General features: G+C 37.6%; 1 protein-coding gene, 1 long non-coding RNA gene and 1 pseudogene across 2 annotated transcripts; all 3 read right to left on the bottom strand.

The window, feature by feature from the left end:
* Positions 1–1,779, bottom strand: part of LOC121602676 — a 16,054-nt pseudogene extending 14,275 nt beyond the window's left edge.
* LOC121602674 (aquaporin AQPAn.G-like) lies at positions 1,677–15,587 on the bottom strand. Its single transcript, XM_041931438.1, has 4 exons — positions 14,782–15,587; positions 2,737–2,987; positions 2,290–2,664; positions 1,677–2,226 (listed from the first exon to the last, which is right to left on the bottom strand). Exons 1-4 carry the CDS (start codon positions 14,795–14,797, stop codon positions 2,065–2,067), a joined length of 804 nt encoding a protein of 267 aa, XP_041787372.1. The 5' UTR covers positions 14,798–15,587; the 3' UTR covers positions 1,677–2,064.
* On the bottom strand, positions 3,000–13,698 carry LOC121602675. Its single transcript, XR_006006468.1, has 3 exons — positions 13,387–13,698; positions 3,530–3,625; positions 3,000–3,087 (listed from the first exon to the last, which is right to left on the bottom strand). It is a non-coding gene; the product is annotated as an uncharacterized LOC121602675 (long non-coding RNA).

Genomic DNA, 15,587 nt, shown 5'->3' with positions numbered 1-15,587 from the left:
GGAACATAAAGACTATTAGAAATACCATAAGATTTCGAGCAGATGACACTACTCGCAACACTCGCAATGTTTAACGGGTTAGTTTTTTCTATGCATGTTTGATTTTCCACCCAAGCTCCCGACCACGCTGGTTTTCGCTGGTCTTTTCGGGGATAATTCGTTAACGAATTATCCCCGAAAAGACCAACGAAATACAGATCATTTTCGGGGATAGTGAACACACGTGAAAGATGAACCCATGCAAAAAAGAGCTAAAAATAGAAATGAACATTCGGATTCACTCCCTCCACTCATGATCATGCTTCATCCTTGATGCTACCAACCACATCGCTAGTTCTACTTCGAATCACTTTGCCAGTTGCGCCACCATATTATTATTCATTATCGTGCTATTTACTGGTTTGTTTGTATGAAGGGGTACTGATACTAATAGAATTAAAAGAAATAAATAAAACAATAAAAATAACAGATTAACTATTAAACACGCATTTCTAGCAATGAGTAAATGAGTTTGAAGTTATTGGAGCTGGATGTTTTAAAAATTAAATAAAACTTTAAATCATAAAAAAACAATAAAAATGGAATTGAACTCAGGTCGACCATGGTACAAACATTACACCATTAACATTTGACCATAACTAGTTCATGAACATGAATTGTTATCTATCACTTTTAAACCCTTCAAATATAGTACAATGAACAAAGAGATGTGTAAAAGTTCATCGATGCGTGTGAGAGAGTAGGGCTGATGAATAGAAAGAGATGGCATGAGTTTGTGTTCATTATCCCCGAAAAATTTCGCTTGGGGATGGCATGAGTTTGTGTTCATTATCCCCGAAAAATTTCGCTTGGGCAGTCGTTTAAGCCTAATCGATGGCGCTTGGGGCGGTTTCTTCTCGGCCCGCATTAGTTGTGTTTCTCGGGATTAATCTGTACCCGAAAACAAGATATTGTTATCTCGGATGAAAAGAAGTAAATGATATTCAACCAATATTGTACGTGTGGTTATCACTCTGACTAAATATTATATGTCAGACATTTGAAATTAACGACAATTGAAATGCTTTTTCACATTTTGTCTAAAGAAGCTTTGTGGATGGTGAATTATTGTATTTCACGTTGTTGTGGTCTTAAATCCTTCATGTCCGCTTTCCATATCTTCCGCTTCTATGTGACTAAAAATTGCAATTGTTGAATAAAAATATAGTAATGCAAAATAAATATATTTTTAAACTTATTTTTTTAGTAGAACTATCTATACATAGTACCTTTTTATAGTTCTACTAGAGCTATTTTGCCACCTTTCCGGATACAACAGCACGGTCTATTCGGGGCTTGAACCCATGACGGACATGTTGTTAAGACGCTATTACACTATTATACATTGTCAGTTTACGGCGACAGTGGTCTATATGCTATGTACAACTCACTCTTTGTGTTCCATAAGGTATCGAATTTAGTATGATTTTTAGCTTCGTCATCATTATCGTGAATTCCATTAGTGTGTCCATCGATGTTGCCTGCTACAAGCTCTTGTTCGTGATGGTTTGAAAATCCGTTATGTGTCATTTTATTCACCTTTTTTCACTTTCTGTTCTAGTAGGTTAAATGCCAAGCAGAACATTATTAATAGCATTAGTAATTCACTTTCAATCTAGTTTTATTCGATGCAGTACTTTATAAGGATACTTTGGCGTTAATCGATATGAAAGTGGAAACGTTATATACATCACGAATGGAATAACCGAGTCGGAAAGCCACAGAATGCTAACTGGCGTACTATCACATTGCTTAGACTAGGTGTACTGAACAATTTCAGCTTATCTTTACCGATAACAAGGCCAATCAAAGAATTTGCTGACAAACGGGGGTAATTTTCGATGCTTAATTTACCTATACTGATAGCACATCGTGTCAGTTTTGAATGCTGCTAGGTTTGTTTACTTAATCTTTTGTTTACCCTGAAAGAGGCTTGCCTTTATTACAGCTTACACCGACGTAATGATGCTATCTTCAAAAGCAGACACTTTAATAGGGGCTACATGGTATTCGCAACGATCGAATTTATGGTATAATTTTAGAAGAATGAGGATCTTGTTTCCCCGTATCATGATGGCAATTGCATGGGGCCATCATTTCCGAAGTATCACTACATTTTTGAAGAAAAATATACCGATACATTGTAACCATTAATATGGAACCAATCGTAGGTCCAGCAAAATAAATCTGGTGAAAGAAAAAAAAAGAAGGATGAGTATTGGTATTTTTTGCCTTTTTCATTATTCGTACCCAAAGTCCCTCGTAGTAATGATTCCATATTGCAGGTGCCAGGGACCGAGCGGGATTCATACTGGCACCGGTAATAGGCCCGCCGGCAATTGAAAGCCCCGCAATGAGAAATGCAAATTTAACTGGAACTGAATCACTGTCCTTCTTATTGCGCGGATCCCAGACGCCACAATTCGTCCACACTAACATGCCCGTTAGTAATATCTCCACTGCAAGGGCCATTCCAGAAGATAGGCTTTGATGAGGGACTGTAACGCAGTGGGCGTTTCCGTGCTCCAGCGCTTGTTGGTAATATTGCCACGGTGTGACTGCTCTTAATAGTCCGTAACCACATAGTGCCCCGGCGAATTGAGCCACAATATATAAAAGCGTTAACTGTGGATGATGAATAACAAAATTCTTACAAAAATAAGCAATTGTACTAATGAACTGAATTGACATTCTTACCTGTAAAGATAATGTACCATAGATGTAAGCTGCTAGTGACACAACCGGATTAATAATTGCACCTGAAGTGGCGCTAAATGTTATAAACGCCATCATAACAACCATTCCAAAGGTAATTCCACGACTTATGTTTGACGTGACGTTATCAAAGCCGTCTATGCCAGCCATGCAACCACCAAAAAGCAACATCGCAGTACCGAAAAATTCGGCTAGAAACAGTGTAAACACTGTCCAAATCTGGCTATTCCAAACTGAACAAGAGAAAGGTAATGTAAAAAAAGATAGAGAAACAGAGTATGAGTGTTGAACGTAGGAGAATTTTTGTAAGCTATTTGAACAGCTGGATGTCATCTAGTAAAAATGAAAAGAAATTATAAATATTTTTTAGTTAGCAGAATTCTGTGAAAGTTTTGATGTTATTAATAACATTTATTTTAAGCAATACGGCCTTTTTGGACCGTTACTCCTGAATAAAAAAAAAAACGTTTATTTAAACATGAATTTTTTTTTTGATAATGTACTAAAGAATTAAAGTAGTAAAGTAAGTAAAATGGCTAGTTTTAACTTTACAAACTCTTGTCTATTGTCAAATATTGTCTTAAACATTATATTCGACTTATGCAGATATTATCAGCAGTCAGTGTTGTAAACCGTTGACATTTATTTTTACGTTCGCAATAGGCTACTGCACAAAATTCAAGGCTCATAAATTACTACAGGTCGGTCTGTCCAGTGTACTATGACAATTTTCATTTGATAGCTAGGGAGTTACTTGGCAACTCATACTTCCTACCTGCAAATCTCCATACAAATCGCCATCCATCATAGCTACCAAAATCAGAGCTAAGAACCCATTTGTAGTCTGTCTAGGCACCTTGCGTGAATGAAACTAAAAATGAATGTAATGAATGCGTGAATGTAATGAAAACTGAACGAGAAGCTTCAAATCGTGTCTAAGTAGGCAATTTCGGTCCAATAACGTCACCGCTAACAAATACTCATGCAATTCACTATCAACTATCCTATACAACTATACTATCAAAATACTCATGCAATTCACAGTGTTTTGCGACGGCTCGCACGCTATAGAAGTTCACAGCCCCATCGCCCTCTTATTTAATGGTGCTATAATTATAACTGCTAAAACTAGGAGTGAAAAAACTACCAAGGCTCGCAAGCCTTTTAATGCGAGGGCTCTGCCCGTCATACATTGCGAGGGATAGGAGTGGTATCATCTGCTCGAAATCATAAGGTCATTAAAAAATCTCTATTTTTCATACATAAGTGTTTGTTGTTTAGGTGTTATTCGCCGAAAAGATTCCCTACTAGCAATGAAAATGAAAAAGTGTGCGACTTTCAGGCGAGGGGCATGTAGAAGCATGGGGAGACGGTTGGAAATACGCGGAATTACGCGGAGGCGCGAGCGTGTTTTGGTTTCTACACAGTTTTTGCACTCACACAATTACACATGTGTGAATGTGTGCGTTCACTTTCAGCCTGCGCGCTCAGTTTGGTTTTCTCGCAGCGGCATGCGGGTATCGGTGTCTCACTCGCACTAGTGCAGCGAATGTTCCTCTGTGCGCTCCCTTTCTTGCCACCACACGAAATCGTCAGTTCAGCTCAAGCGTTCGCCGTGAAAGGCCGCGCGCGTGTTTGCCTAAGTCCCGGGCGATCGAAGAATCGCTAAGTGTTGAAGTGTTGTGCACATTGAAATGAAGCTACGCTTTTCTTTCACCATTTATCTTAAATGTGTGATTTGCGCTGCTTTATTTCAATATTTTTTTACTGCATTGAACAGCAACAACGGTATTCATGCAGTTAAGCGACTATTTGAAATACGACGATTTTTTAATATAATGAATGTGTGTGGTTTGAAGCAAGATTGTGTGGAGCTATGTATTTAAATGTTCTTTTATTCGCAATAAAAGTGATAAAATATAAACCGAGTTTGATGTGTTCAAGTTTTTGTTTTGATTCGGGTGCACCAAGTCCGTGTGAAGGAAAGCGCACAGCGCGCTACGAAAGAAACGAGCGGGAGGGGGTGTCAGTCCAACGCAGCGCAATTCGCTGGAATAGGAGTTCAGCTCTGCGCAAGCCGAAAGAAACAGGAAGGAAGGGGTATGATGTAACAGCGCGAGCGAGCGTTCTTTACAGCGAGAGCGCCTCGTGTATTTTAAAGGCAAGCAAGAGAGCGCATTCTCTCCGTGGTAGCGCTCCATCCGCCATTTTTAATTTCGAGCCCAAAACAACGGACTTCGGATCCGATCTTGGGCCGGGCCCCCACCGCGTGTTTCTACCTACCCCTCGCCTGAAAATTTCGTTCTCTTTGTCTGTCGGGATTACTTCTCCAATTTTTGTATATTTTTGCAAAAAAATCTCAAAATGTAGGTGTTTAGTAACCCGTTAAACATTGCGAGGTTTGCGAGTAATATCATCTGCTCGAAATCGTATGCTTTTAAAAATAATCTTTTTGTTTTATTCATAAATTATATTTTTTTGCGGTGTTATGCGTCGAAAAGATTATTATTTCTATTTTAATCGATTTAAAAAAAATTGTCCAAATTGAGGTGTTAAGTATGCTACAATTTGCACTGTTATACCTGCTGAACGGGGTGCTATAATTATAACTGCTAAACTTAGGGGCGAAAAATCTGCCAAGGCTCGCAAGCTCTTTAATGCGAGAGCTCTAGAGCTGTGACTTGTATGGCGTGCGAGCCCTCGCGCGCCCTCGCAAATCGCTGTCAATTGCATGGCGGGAAGCTATAATTTTCAATGTCCCGTCAAACAATGCGAGGGTTGCAAGTGGTATCATCTGCTCGAAATCGTAAGATATTTTAAGAAATATTTAATATTTATTGACAAATTATTTTTTGCTGTGTTGTTCGTCGAAAAGATCACTTTTCGATGTATTCTGGATTTTTGCAAAATAAAATCTCAAAATTTAGGCGTTTACGCCTAAGCTATAATTTGCAATGTTATACCTGTTCTTGGGGTGCTATAATTATAACTGCTAAAACTAGGAGTGAAAAAACTACCAAGGCTCGCAAGCTCTTTCATGCGAGGGCTCTGGGGCGGTGAGCCCTCGCGCGCCCTCGCAAATCGCTGTCAATTGCATGGCGGGGTTCTACCTGCTCTCGAGGTGCTATAATTATAACTGCTAAAACTAGGGGTGAAAAAACTACCAAGGCTCGCAAGCTCTTTCATGCGAGGGCTCTGGGGCGGTGAACTTGTACGGCGTGCGAGCCCTCGTGCGCCCTCGCAAATCGCTGTCAATTGCATGGCGGGAAGTTCACCGCCCCAGAGCCCTCGCATTAAAGAGCTTGCGAGCTTTGGTAGTTTTTTCACCCCTAGTTTTAGCAGTTATAATTATAGCACCCCGAGAGCAGGTATAACATTGCAAATTATAGCTTAGGCGTAAACGCCTAAATTTTGAGATTTTATTTTGCAAAAATCCAGAATACATCGAAAAGTGATCTTTTCGACGAACAACACAGCAAAAAATAATTTGTCAATAAATATTAAATATTTCTTAAAATATCTTACGATTTCGAGCAGATGATACCACTTGCAACCCTCGCATTGTTTGACGGGACATTGAAAATTATAGCTTCCCGCCATGCAATTGACAGCGATTTGCGAGGGCGCGCGAGGGCTCGCACGCCATACAAGTCACAGCTCTAGAGCTCTCGCATTAAAGAGCTTGCGAGCCTTGGCAGATTTTTCGCCCCTAAGTTTAGCAGTTATAATTATAGCACCCCGTTCAGCAGGTATTACAGTGCAAATTGTAGCATACTTAACACCTCAATTTAACAACATTGAACATAATAACATTGAAAATTATGGTTTACTAAACACCTACATTTTGAGATTTTATTTGGCAAAAATCCACAAAAATTGGAGAAGTAATCTTTTCGGCGAATAACACCTAAACAACAAAAACTTATGTATGAAAAATAAAGATTATTAAATGACCTTATGATTTCGAGCAGATGATACCACTCCTAACCCTCGCAATGTTTGACGGGATACTAAACACTTGAATGTTTTTATTTTATTTTGCAAAAATCCACCAAAAAAATTAAATAATAATCTTTTGGACGAACAAGACTGCAAAAAATTAAAGTAAAGAAGTAAAAAACAAAGATTATTAAAAATACTATAAGATTTAGAGCAGATGATACTACTTGCAACCCTCGCAATGTTTGACAGGAACTCATGTTTAATATGTTACGCATGTCCTACAAATCACGAATAAAATTGATAATGTTGGCATGAGTTCCTGCTGCATTTTCGATGTATTTATAAAATTACGACCAATGATCAACTGTGGTGGTCGTCGCAGTAACGGAATGCAAAATTACTGCGACGTTCCCGTGTGAAGTTATTCCGTCCATTCGTCCGTGGTAACCAAATGACGGACTATTCGGCTGCTTAGTACATAAAAAGTAGCGAGATCGTTTTTAGACCGACATAACCACGAAGGTTGTAAAGTCACCAACAAGAATCTTCGTTTTTCACTCATTTGTAATTCGAAACAAATTCTAACATTTCATTTTACATTACTTAACAAAAGCTTAACATTTCAAAAGCTTTGCATTTGACAATGGAAGTATCAAATCAGCACAATTTGCTCAAAGGCAATTAAATTAAAGAGCTATTGATAAAAAACCGGTATCTCTGAACCCGTGCATCTTGAGTACTACATGTACATTGTTAAATTTGCGTGACAAATCTTTATTTCTAAGCGTATCTCTGATTTCGATAAATGATACGATAATAGACGATTTGTTTGCTGACATTTCATTTTGTTATGAGTAGTCAAACAATCAAACTTGTAAACTATGTAAATGTTACCTTAGTTTTGTATACGTCTCAGAATCATACGTCAACCATTAAGAACCTTGATTCTGCTGTCACACTGACAGTTGTCGAAGCGCAATGAAGAAGAACAATAAAGATGGACTCAGATCGAGTTGAACATTCGAGCAAGAAACAACTTCAGCCTTCCGTTATTATCTTTAGTAATTTTGTCTCCTTTTACAACTCAGAAGTGGGATATTCAAAATGCCTACCAAAGAGCAAATGCTGAGTGAAATTCAGTCTACCGGAACGCGTGTACCATCGGCAACCACAATAGAGCAAATCCGGATGTTATACGACAAAATTTCTCAAAAATGTGAGCCAAAAGATCTTGAGAACAAAACAATAGCTGGATCGTCCAAGATGGCCGCCTTAGCTTTCAATGAAGCCCCTATTGTTCCCGTTAAGATAGATAATACAATCACTGCCCTTGCTGCTGCGTCAGAAGAAAACAACATTCCTGAAATTGCCACAACCGATGCTGCTGCTCGTGCAACCATTGACCGAGAAATGATACGTTCGCACAAAGTGAACCCCAACTCTGCTTTGGAGGAGCGCATACGCCAGTTGGAACTAGAAAAAAACCTACTTTTACTCCAGAAAGAAATGGCTGAGCTGAAGGCAACGACCGCTGGCGGAACGAGTGCCGACGTAAATGCACTCGCTCCAGCGCGTGACGTTTTCGAGTGTGTTGCAGGCATGGTGTCGCCGTTTTCTGGCGACAAATCTGAAAGTATCACTCCTTGGTTTGAGGAACTCGAAAAGGCAACAAGCATACTTCAACTTCACGACATATCGATGTTAATTGTTACACGCCGGCTTTTAGTTGGAACTGCGGCTATATTCGCAAAGACCGTGCATGCGAGTAGCTATGTTGAACTCAAAGTAAAGCTAACCGCAGCTTTCGGAAAAGGCCCTTCATTGGAATGTGTCTACGCTGAATTGCGACGCCGGCGCCTTCTACCCACTGAAACAACATTTCGATATGTATTGGAAATGGAAAAGATAGCTAAAAAGGGAGCTGTACCCGAAGAAGAACTTATTACTATCATCATCGACAACATGGGAGATGCAAGCAACACGAGTGGTATGCGTTACGCAGCCAACACACTGGAAGATCTGAAGAAGTTGTTGGGGAAATACGAACAACTACGTATGCTAAAAGCACCACCGTCAACTCGTGCTTCACCACGACAACCCGTCGGCAGCCTAGAAGCTTCAGAAACTCGATGCTTTAATTGTTCGGCTTTTGGGCATTATCGTGATAAGTGCCCGAAACCGCCTCGTCCACCAGGAGCCTGTTTTCACTGTCATCAGAGGAATCACACTTACAAAGACTGCCCAGAACGGAACAACACATCAACAGCAGCAGTTTTTACAACCGATAGAGACTCCGTAGTTACACTGCAAGAAACACAAGAGGTGAGTGTTGCCTTTGAGTTAAAAGATTGTTGGAGCAATGTGACTGACTGTGTGCGTTGTCTTTTTGATTGAGGAAGTCCAACATGCTTCATTGATGAATCACTGGCCCCAAAATCCTGTCTACATGCTATCAAAACATCAAATTTTCGTGGTTTAGGAAATAATCAACTTAAAACACGTGGCCAGTTGAGATGTCGAATTAAATTCAATGATCAAACTAAAGAACACACATTTCACATTCTCAGTGCAGGGAGCATGGTTTGGCCATTAATTATCGGACGTGACTTACTTATGAAATTTAATATCCGTCTCACATAAATCAAATTCAAATACAATAAAGATGAATTAATGAATATAAATAAAAAAATAAATCTTCCCGTGTTACAACCACACATGTTTTCACTGCTCCAACACATCGGTATTTTAAAACAAACAAATATTACAGAGTCGAGGAAAGTTGCACACCATAGTTTTATTGAACAAGAGTCAAATCGTTATGATAAATATGAAGAATGCCCTTTCGAGAAAAACAAAAACTTGGTTTTTGCAGAACTTTGCGCTATTGATATCTCTGAGAGTAAAACACTTAATATAAACCAAAATCTACAAAAAGATCAAATTGATGCCCTAAAAAACAGTAGCAGACAATTACATTAACATTCCCACAAATCAAATTAATTATCCTGAACATAGCATGAAAATAAGCCTTACTCATTACACCCCAATATACTGCAAACCAAGACGCCTCTCATACGCTGAACGTAACCAAGTAAAGGAAATTGTCAAAGATCTTCTAGAAAAAAAGATAATTCGTCCAAGCAATTCTCCCTACGCTTCAGCACTCGTTTTAGTGCGCAAAAAGAATGGAGAAATAAGAAAATGTGTTGACTATAGACCTATAAATAAAATAACAATTAGCGACAACTACCCAATCCCTCTAATTGACACGTGCCTAGGACATTTAAGTAATAAGAATTTCTTTAGTTTCTTGGATTTAAAAAGTGGGTTTCATCAAGTGAAGATGCACGAAAATTCTATAAAGTATACTTCTTTTGTCACACCAAATGGGCAGTATGAATACCTAAAAATGCCATTTGGATTAAAAAATGCTCCATCGGAATTCCAAAGATTTATAAACTCCATTCTTAGAGAATTCATAGACTCAGAAAAACTTGTCGTCTACTTAGACGATATAATTCTTGCTTCAAAAGATTTTCAAACACACCTTCAAGTCTTATCGGCAGTTCTTAAAAAAATTCGTCAATGTGGTTTAGAACTGCGTCTTGATAAATGCTATATAGCTCATCAAGAATTAGATTATTTAGGTTATAAGGCTAATTCGAACGGAATATGCCCTAGTAATAAGCATATTTCAGCAATCAAGAATTACCCTATTCCCAAAGATATTAAACAAGTCCAGAGATGTCTTGGACTATTTTCTTATTTTCGTCGTTTTGTACCTTCATTTGCTAACCTAGCCAAACCATTGACAAATTTAATACGAGCAAAAAAGCCTTTTATTTTCGACTCAGATTGCCTAACCGCATTCAATAATCTTAGGCAGAAGCTAATTGAATCCCCAGTTTTATCCATATTTGATCCCACCCGTGAAACAGAGCTGCATTGTGATGCCAGTGCTACTGGTTTTGGTTCCGTATTATTGCAAAAACAAGACGATAACAAATTTCATCCTACAGCCTATTTTTCCAAAACAACTTCTAAAGACGAATCTAAACTTCATAGCTATGAACTAGAAACCTTATCGGTCATTTATGCACTTAAACGCTTCCACAGCTATGTTCATGGTATCCCGATAAAAATTCTCACTGACTGCAATTCCCTCGTAGAGACATTGAAAAATCGAAATGCCTCTGCAAAAATTGCACGTTGGTCTCTTTTCTTAGAAAATTATAACTACACAATGCAACATCGCCCGGGTACCGCTATCAGTCATGTGGATGCTTTAAGCCGATCATTTTCTGTAAATTTAATAGAAGAACTAGACATTGACAGTCAGTTACAAATAACCCAGTCTCGTGATCCAGTCATAGAAGATTTGAAAAATGAGCTTGAGTCCAGGCCTGTGAACGGATACGTTTTTGAAGATGGATTAGTCTACCGAAAATCACCTTCTAACAAATTGCAACTTTACGTTCCTAGGGAGATGATTGATAACATGATTCGAAATATTCATGAGAAAATAGGCCACTTGGGAACCGGGAAATGCTGCGATCAGATAAGCAAACACTATTGGTTCCCGTTAATGAAGACAAGAGTAGAAAACTTTATAAAAAAATGTCTGAAATGTATTATATATTCCTCGCCAGCACGCAATAATAACAGAAATCTCCATAGTATTCCCAAAACAGCAACTCCATTCGATACAATACACATCGATCACTTGGGACCTTTACCCACGTCTCAATCAAGGAGAAAATATGTATTAGTTGTAATCGATGCATTTACAAAATTTGTCAAGTTGTACCCAACAACAACAACCAGTGCACGAGAAGTTTTTAATGCTTTACTCCAATATATGGCTTATTATAGTCGACCTAATCGAATCATTAGTGATCGGGCCACATGTTTTACATCTGCCCAATTTATCAATTTTTTAACATCCCGCGGAATTTCTCATGTTCTAACAGCAACTAGCTCACCTCAAGCAAATGGGCAAGTTGAGAGAGTCAATAGGGTGCTGCGACCAATTCTTAGCAAACTTTCAAGTTCTATCGATCACGAAAGTTGGAGCACCCAACTAACTAAAGTAGAATATGCCTTGAATAATACAATTCATGCGTCAACCAAATATTCCCCATCAATCATGCTTTTTGGAGTCGAACAACGGGGTACAGTAATCGATGGGCTCACTGAATTTTTAGAAAACAAAAATACTACACCCTGTAGAAACTTCGAATCAATACGTCATCAAGCTTCTGAGAACATACTTAAATCCCAACAAACGAACGAAAGATTATTTCTTAAGAAAAATAACCCGGCTCCAGTTTATAGCGTAGGAGATTATGTTGTCATAAAAAATACAGACACGTCGACTAATACAAATAAGAAACTAATCGCCAAATTCAGAGGCCCATACATTATTCATAAAATACTTCCAAACGATCGTTACGTGGTGCGAGATATTGAAGGTTATCAAGTAACCCAAATACCTTACGACGGGGTCTTAGAATCAGATAAGTTAAGACTATGGGTGCAACCAACTACAACTCAAAATACCGATTAATCCAGGCAACACTCAGCATTGCTCCCTCTGTAGTTGAATCAGATAGAATTGAGGTCAATTCGGTTTTTCAGGATGGCCGAGTTGTAAACTATGTAAATGTTACCTTAGTTTTGTATACGTCTCAGAATCATACGTCAACCATTAAGAACCTTGATTCTGCTGTCACACTGACAGTTGTCGAAGCGCAATGAAGAAGAACAACAAAGATGGACTCAGATCGAGTTGAACATTCGAGCAAGAAACAACTTCAGCCTTCCGTTATTATCTTCAGTAATTTTGTCTCCTTTTACAAACTCAAGATCAAATCAATCAATCAATCAATATAAACTACACTTTGTGCTTGACTACAAGGAAATAATGAATTACAAGCGGTCCCCGAGATACACGGTTAATAGGGACCAAAAATGGCTATAAAATACCGCGTATCTCGAATTTAGTCGTAAGTTGAATCTTGTGATTTTCAGCGTAAATATTTCTAATTTTCGTGTAATTTTGCACGTAGAGGGTAGTTGCAGTCGCTCAATTAATAATTTGATATGATACTGACTAAATATTACAGTTTTAAATCTTTTGAAATGGTTTTTAACATTCGATCAAAAGGAAGTTATTTGGAATTTTACAATTTATGTATGAAATCTGTGCAATTTCCTCAAAAAACTGTCAAAAGGGCCCTTTAGGATTCTAGTCAGTTTTTTGTATGGAGTTTGACAGTAGAAGGCTGAAATCATGTAAACACTCCATACAAAACCACATATAAAACTAGCCTGCAATTTTCACTCTAGTTTATTCTAGCCTGAAAGCTAAAATTAGATTCGAGTACCTGCTCGAAAAACAGCAAAACAAGGTGATGTTTACATTTATCCCAAGGTGAATTAAAGAGATCTGGTGATGGAATCCAGAATCAAAGTGTATGTAGTCGAGGTGGTCTCATAGCATACTTTTTAAACCAAATTTGAATATCACTTTTTGACAGAATGGGTGAAAACTTTTGTTCAAACAAGCCTTCTGAAGGCTTGATAAATACTAAAAACACTCTTAAAATCTTCATTTAGAAACAGAAACTGTAAAATCAGCCTTCTTAATACATACCCCTTGGGATAAGCCTACCTGTATATTATACCCACCTAGATAGCTGCTCTAAAACTGCTATACGAAGCTGAAATTTCAGTCTACGAACTTGAAACGGAAAGGGGCCCCAAAATTAGTAAACCGCGTATCTCCGAATTCGCGTATTAGAGGTATCGAGTATCTCGGGGACCACCTGTTTATTAATTTAATAATTTGACAATATACATAATACTGTGTGCTTCATTGAGTGATATAATATGCAATCAGAGGTGTATGGAATATAAAGGGAACTGACTGCTGATAACATGGTACGTAGGTCTTCAACTCAACGCTGACGTACTGATTACATGCAGTAGGTATGAAAAGCAAAGAGTTGTGCAATATAGTAGTGACACGAGCCGTGAGATAAGCGTTATCATTGCTTTTCTAATCAAAGATAATAAAAAAAATTACAAGGTATGTGCAATATTATAGAAGCAAAGCAGAGAAGGTAGCAGAGAAGAAAACAAACTTAACGTATACTGAAACATTGTTTTGCAATATAAAGATATTTGCTACCTCAAACTTTATATGTTTATATTTATATGTTTTCCACGATAATCATTGTGTAATATGGCTATAGAGTAACCAAAACACTATTATTATAGTAACAAATGATAATTATGTGTTGAACAATATTCCGTCGCTTGGTACATAATTAACAATATTTTGGCTCGACAATATAACAATATTTTGGCTTTCACTTAACATAACTAAAATCCTAACAACAAAAGAATCTAAAACATATATATGTTCTACATTTAGGATTCACATTAAGGAGCATATAGGGTTCAAATTTCTTTAAAAATGACAATTTAATTTTTAACATATGTATGATTCAAACTTTGAAGCTAAACGAAACTATTGAAAAGTTTTCTCAATATCAAAATGGTATATTGTGGATGATTAGTATTTGTACAGGATTTGGATGATTTAAGTAAGCCCTATCCTTAGTTTGTTTGCTATATAATCATGCATAAAGTGTGTGTGGATACATGTGGATAATATACATCTTTGGAAAAATGATGGTGCGATTGATTAAAAAAGCCAAGAAATGTCCATTGTAATCTGTACATCATTCACGCTACGTTAATTTTTGTGTGTTTTCCGGTCTATGAGTTGTTTTTCTTTAAAGTAAACTGTAGAATTATAAAAAAAATATCTTTTGTAGCCTACTAGTTTGCAGGTTCCTAATATAGTATATTAACTATTTTATTATAGAAAATGTATTGTTGTACACACGCTTTTTGTTTAACATCGTCAGTTTTTGAATCATGCAATAAAATAACAGTAATTTTTGTTTTGCACTATAATCACTTTTGACGATTTTTGAATAGTTAATACTTTTAAAACAAACAGCACATCGAAACTTTAAAAATAAACTTTAGTCAATTCAGTGAATATGTTCTCACATCTTTTATTTTCCATGTGTATTGCTACCTAAACGCTGCAATGATACGGGCACTGGCAGTACACTTTACTGAATCATAGAACAACTGTATGGTGGATGTCAAAAGAGCTACTGTAATATTCTGATGTGATACAGAAATAATATCACTGTTATCTGGTGTAATGGTAAGCAGACTGCTTATCTGATTATTCAACTGACTTCTTAAACCTAATGCTTGTGATAAACATACCATAAAAGAGCACCACCGAAGGACGATGCATACCTGATATTAACTGATACAATTTCAATACTAGTATTATGGTTACTCAGACAAGATAACCGATTATCTTGCTTCACTTATTTAAAAAAAATCTGGCAAACTCCTTTTAAAGCTGTTTAGTCTTCAAAGACTCGTCATGACCATTCGTGATGTAGATATATTGTGTCCCATAAAAATAGGTTGATTAGCAGCATCAAACAAGGTAACGCAAAAGGGCGACGTGTCTGTTACACATGTTATCTATATCTGATGGTTAAAACTTTTGCTGTGTGTTGTGTGTTTGTTGTGAAGGTTAAGGTTACCAGTTTGTGGGTCAGCAGGTCAAGTTGTAATTACATTGGAGTCTCTGCCCAAGCTCCCGACCACGCTGGTTTTCGCTGGTCTTTTCGGGGATAGTGAACACACGGGAAGGATGAACCCATGCAAAAAAGAGCTAAAAATAGAAATGAACATTCGGATTCACTACCTTCCCTCATATTCCAATTCATGCTCATGCTTCATCCTTGATGCTACCAACCTCTTCGCTAGTTCTACTTCGAATCACTTTG

This window comes from Anopheles merus, unplaced genomic scaffold (genome assembly GCF_017562075.2).
Source record: "Anopheles merus strain MAF unplaced genomic scaffold, AmerM5.1 LNR4000568, whole genome shotgun sequence".
Lineage (NCBI taxonomy): Eukaryota > Metazoa > Arthropoda > Insecta > Diptera > Culicidae > Anopheles > Anopheles merus.
The sequence above is the reverse complement of the archived record's forward strand: the minus strand, read 5'-3'. Positions and strand labels throughout refer to the sequence as shown.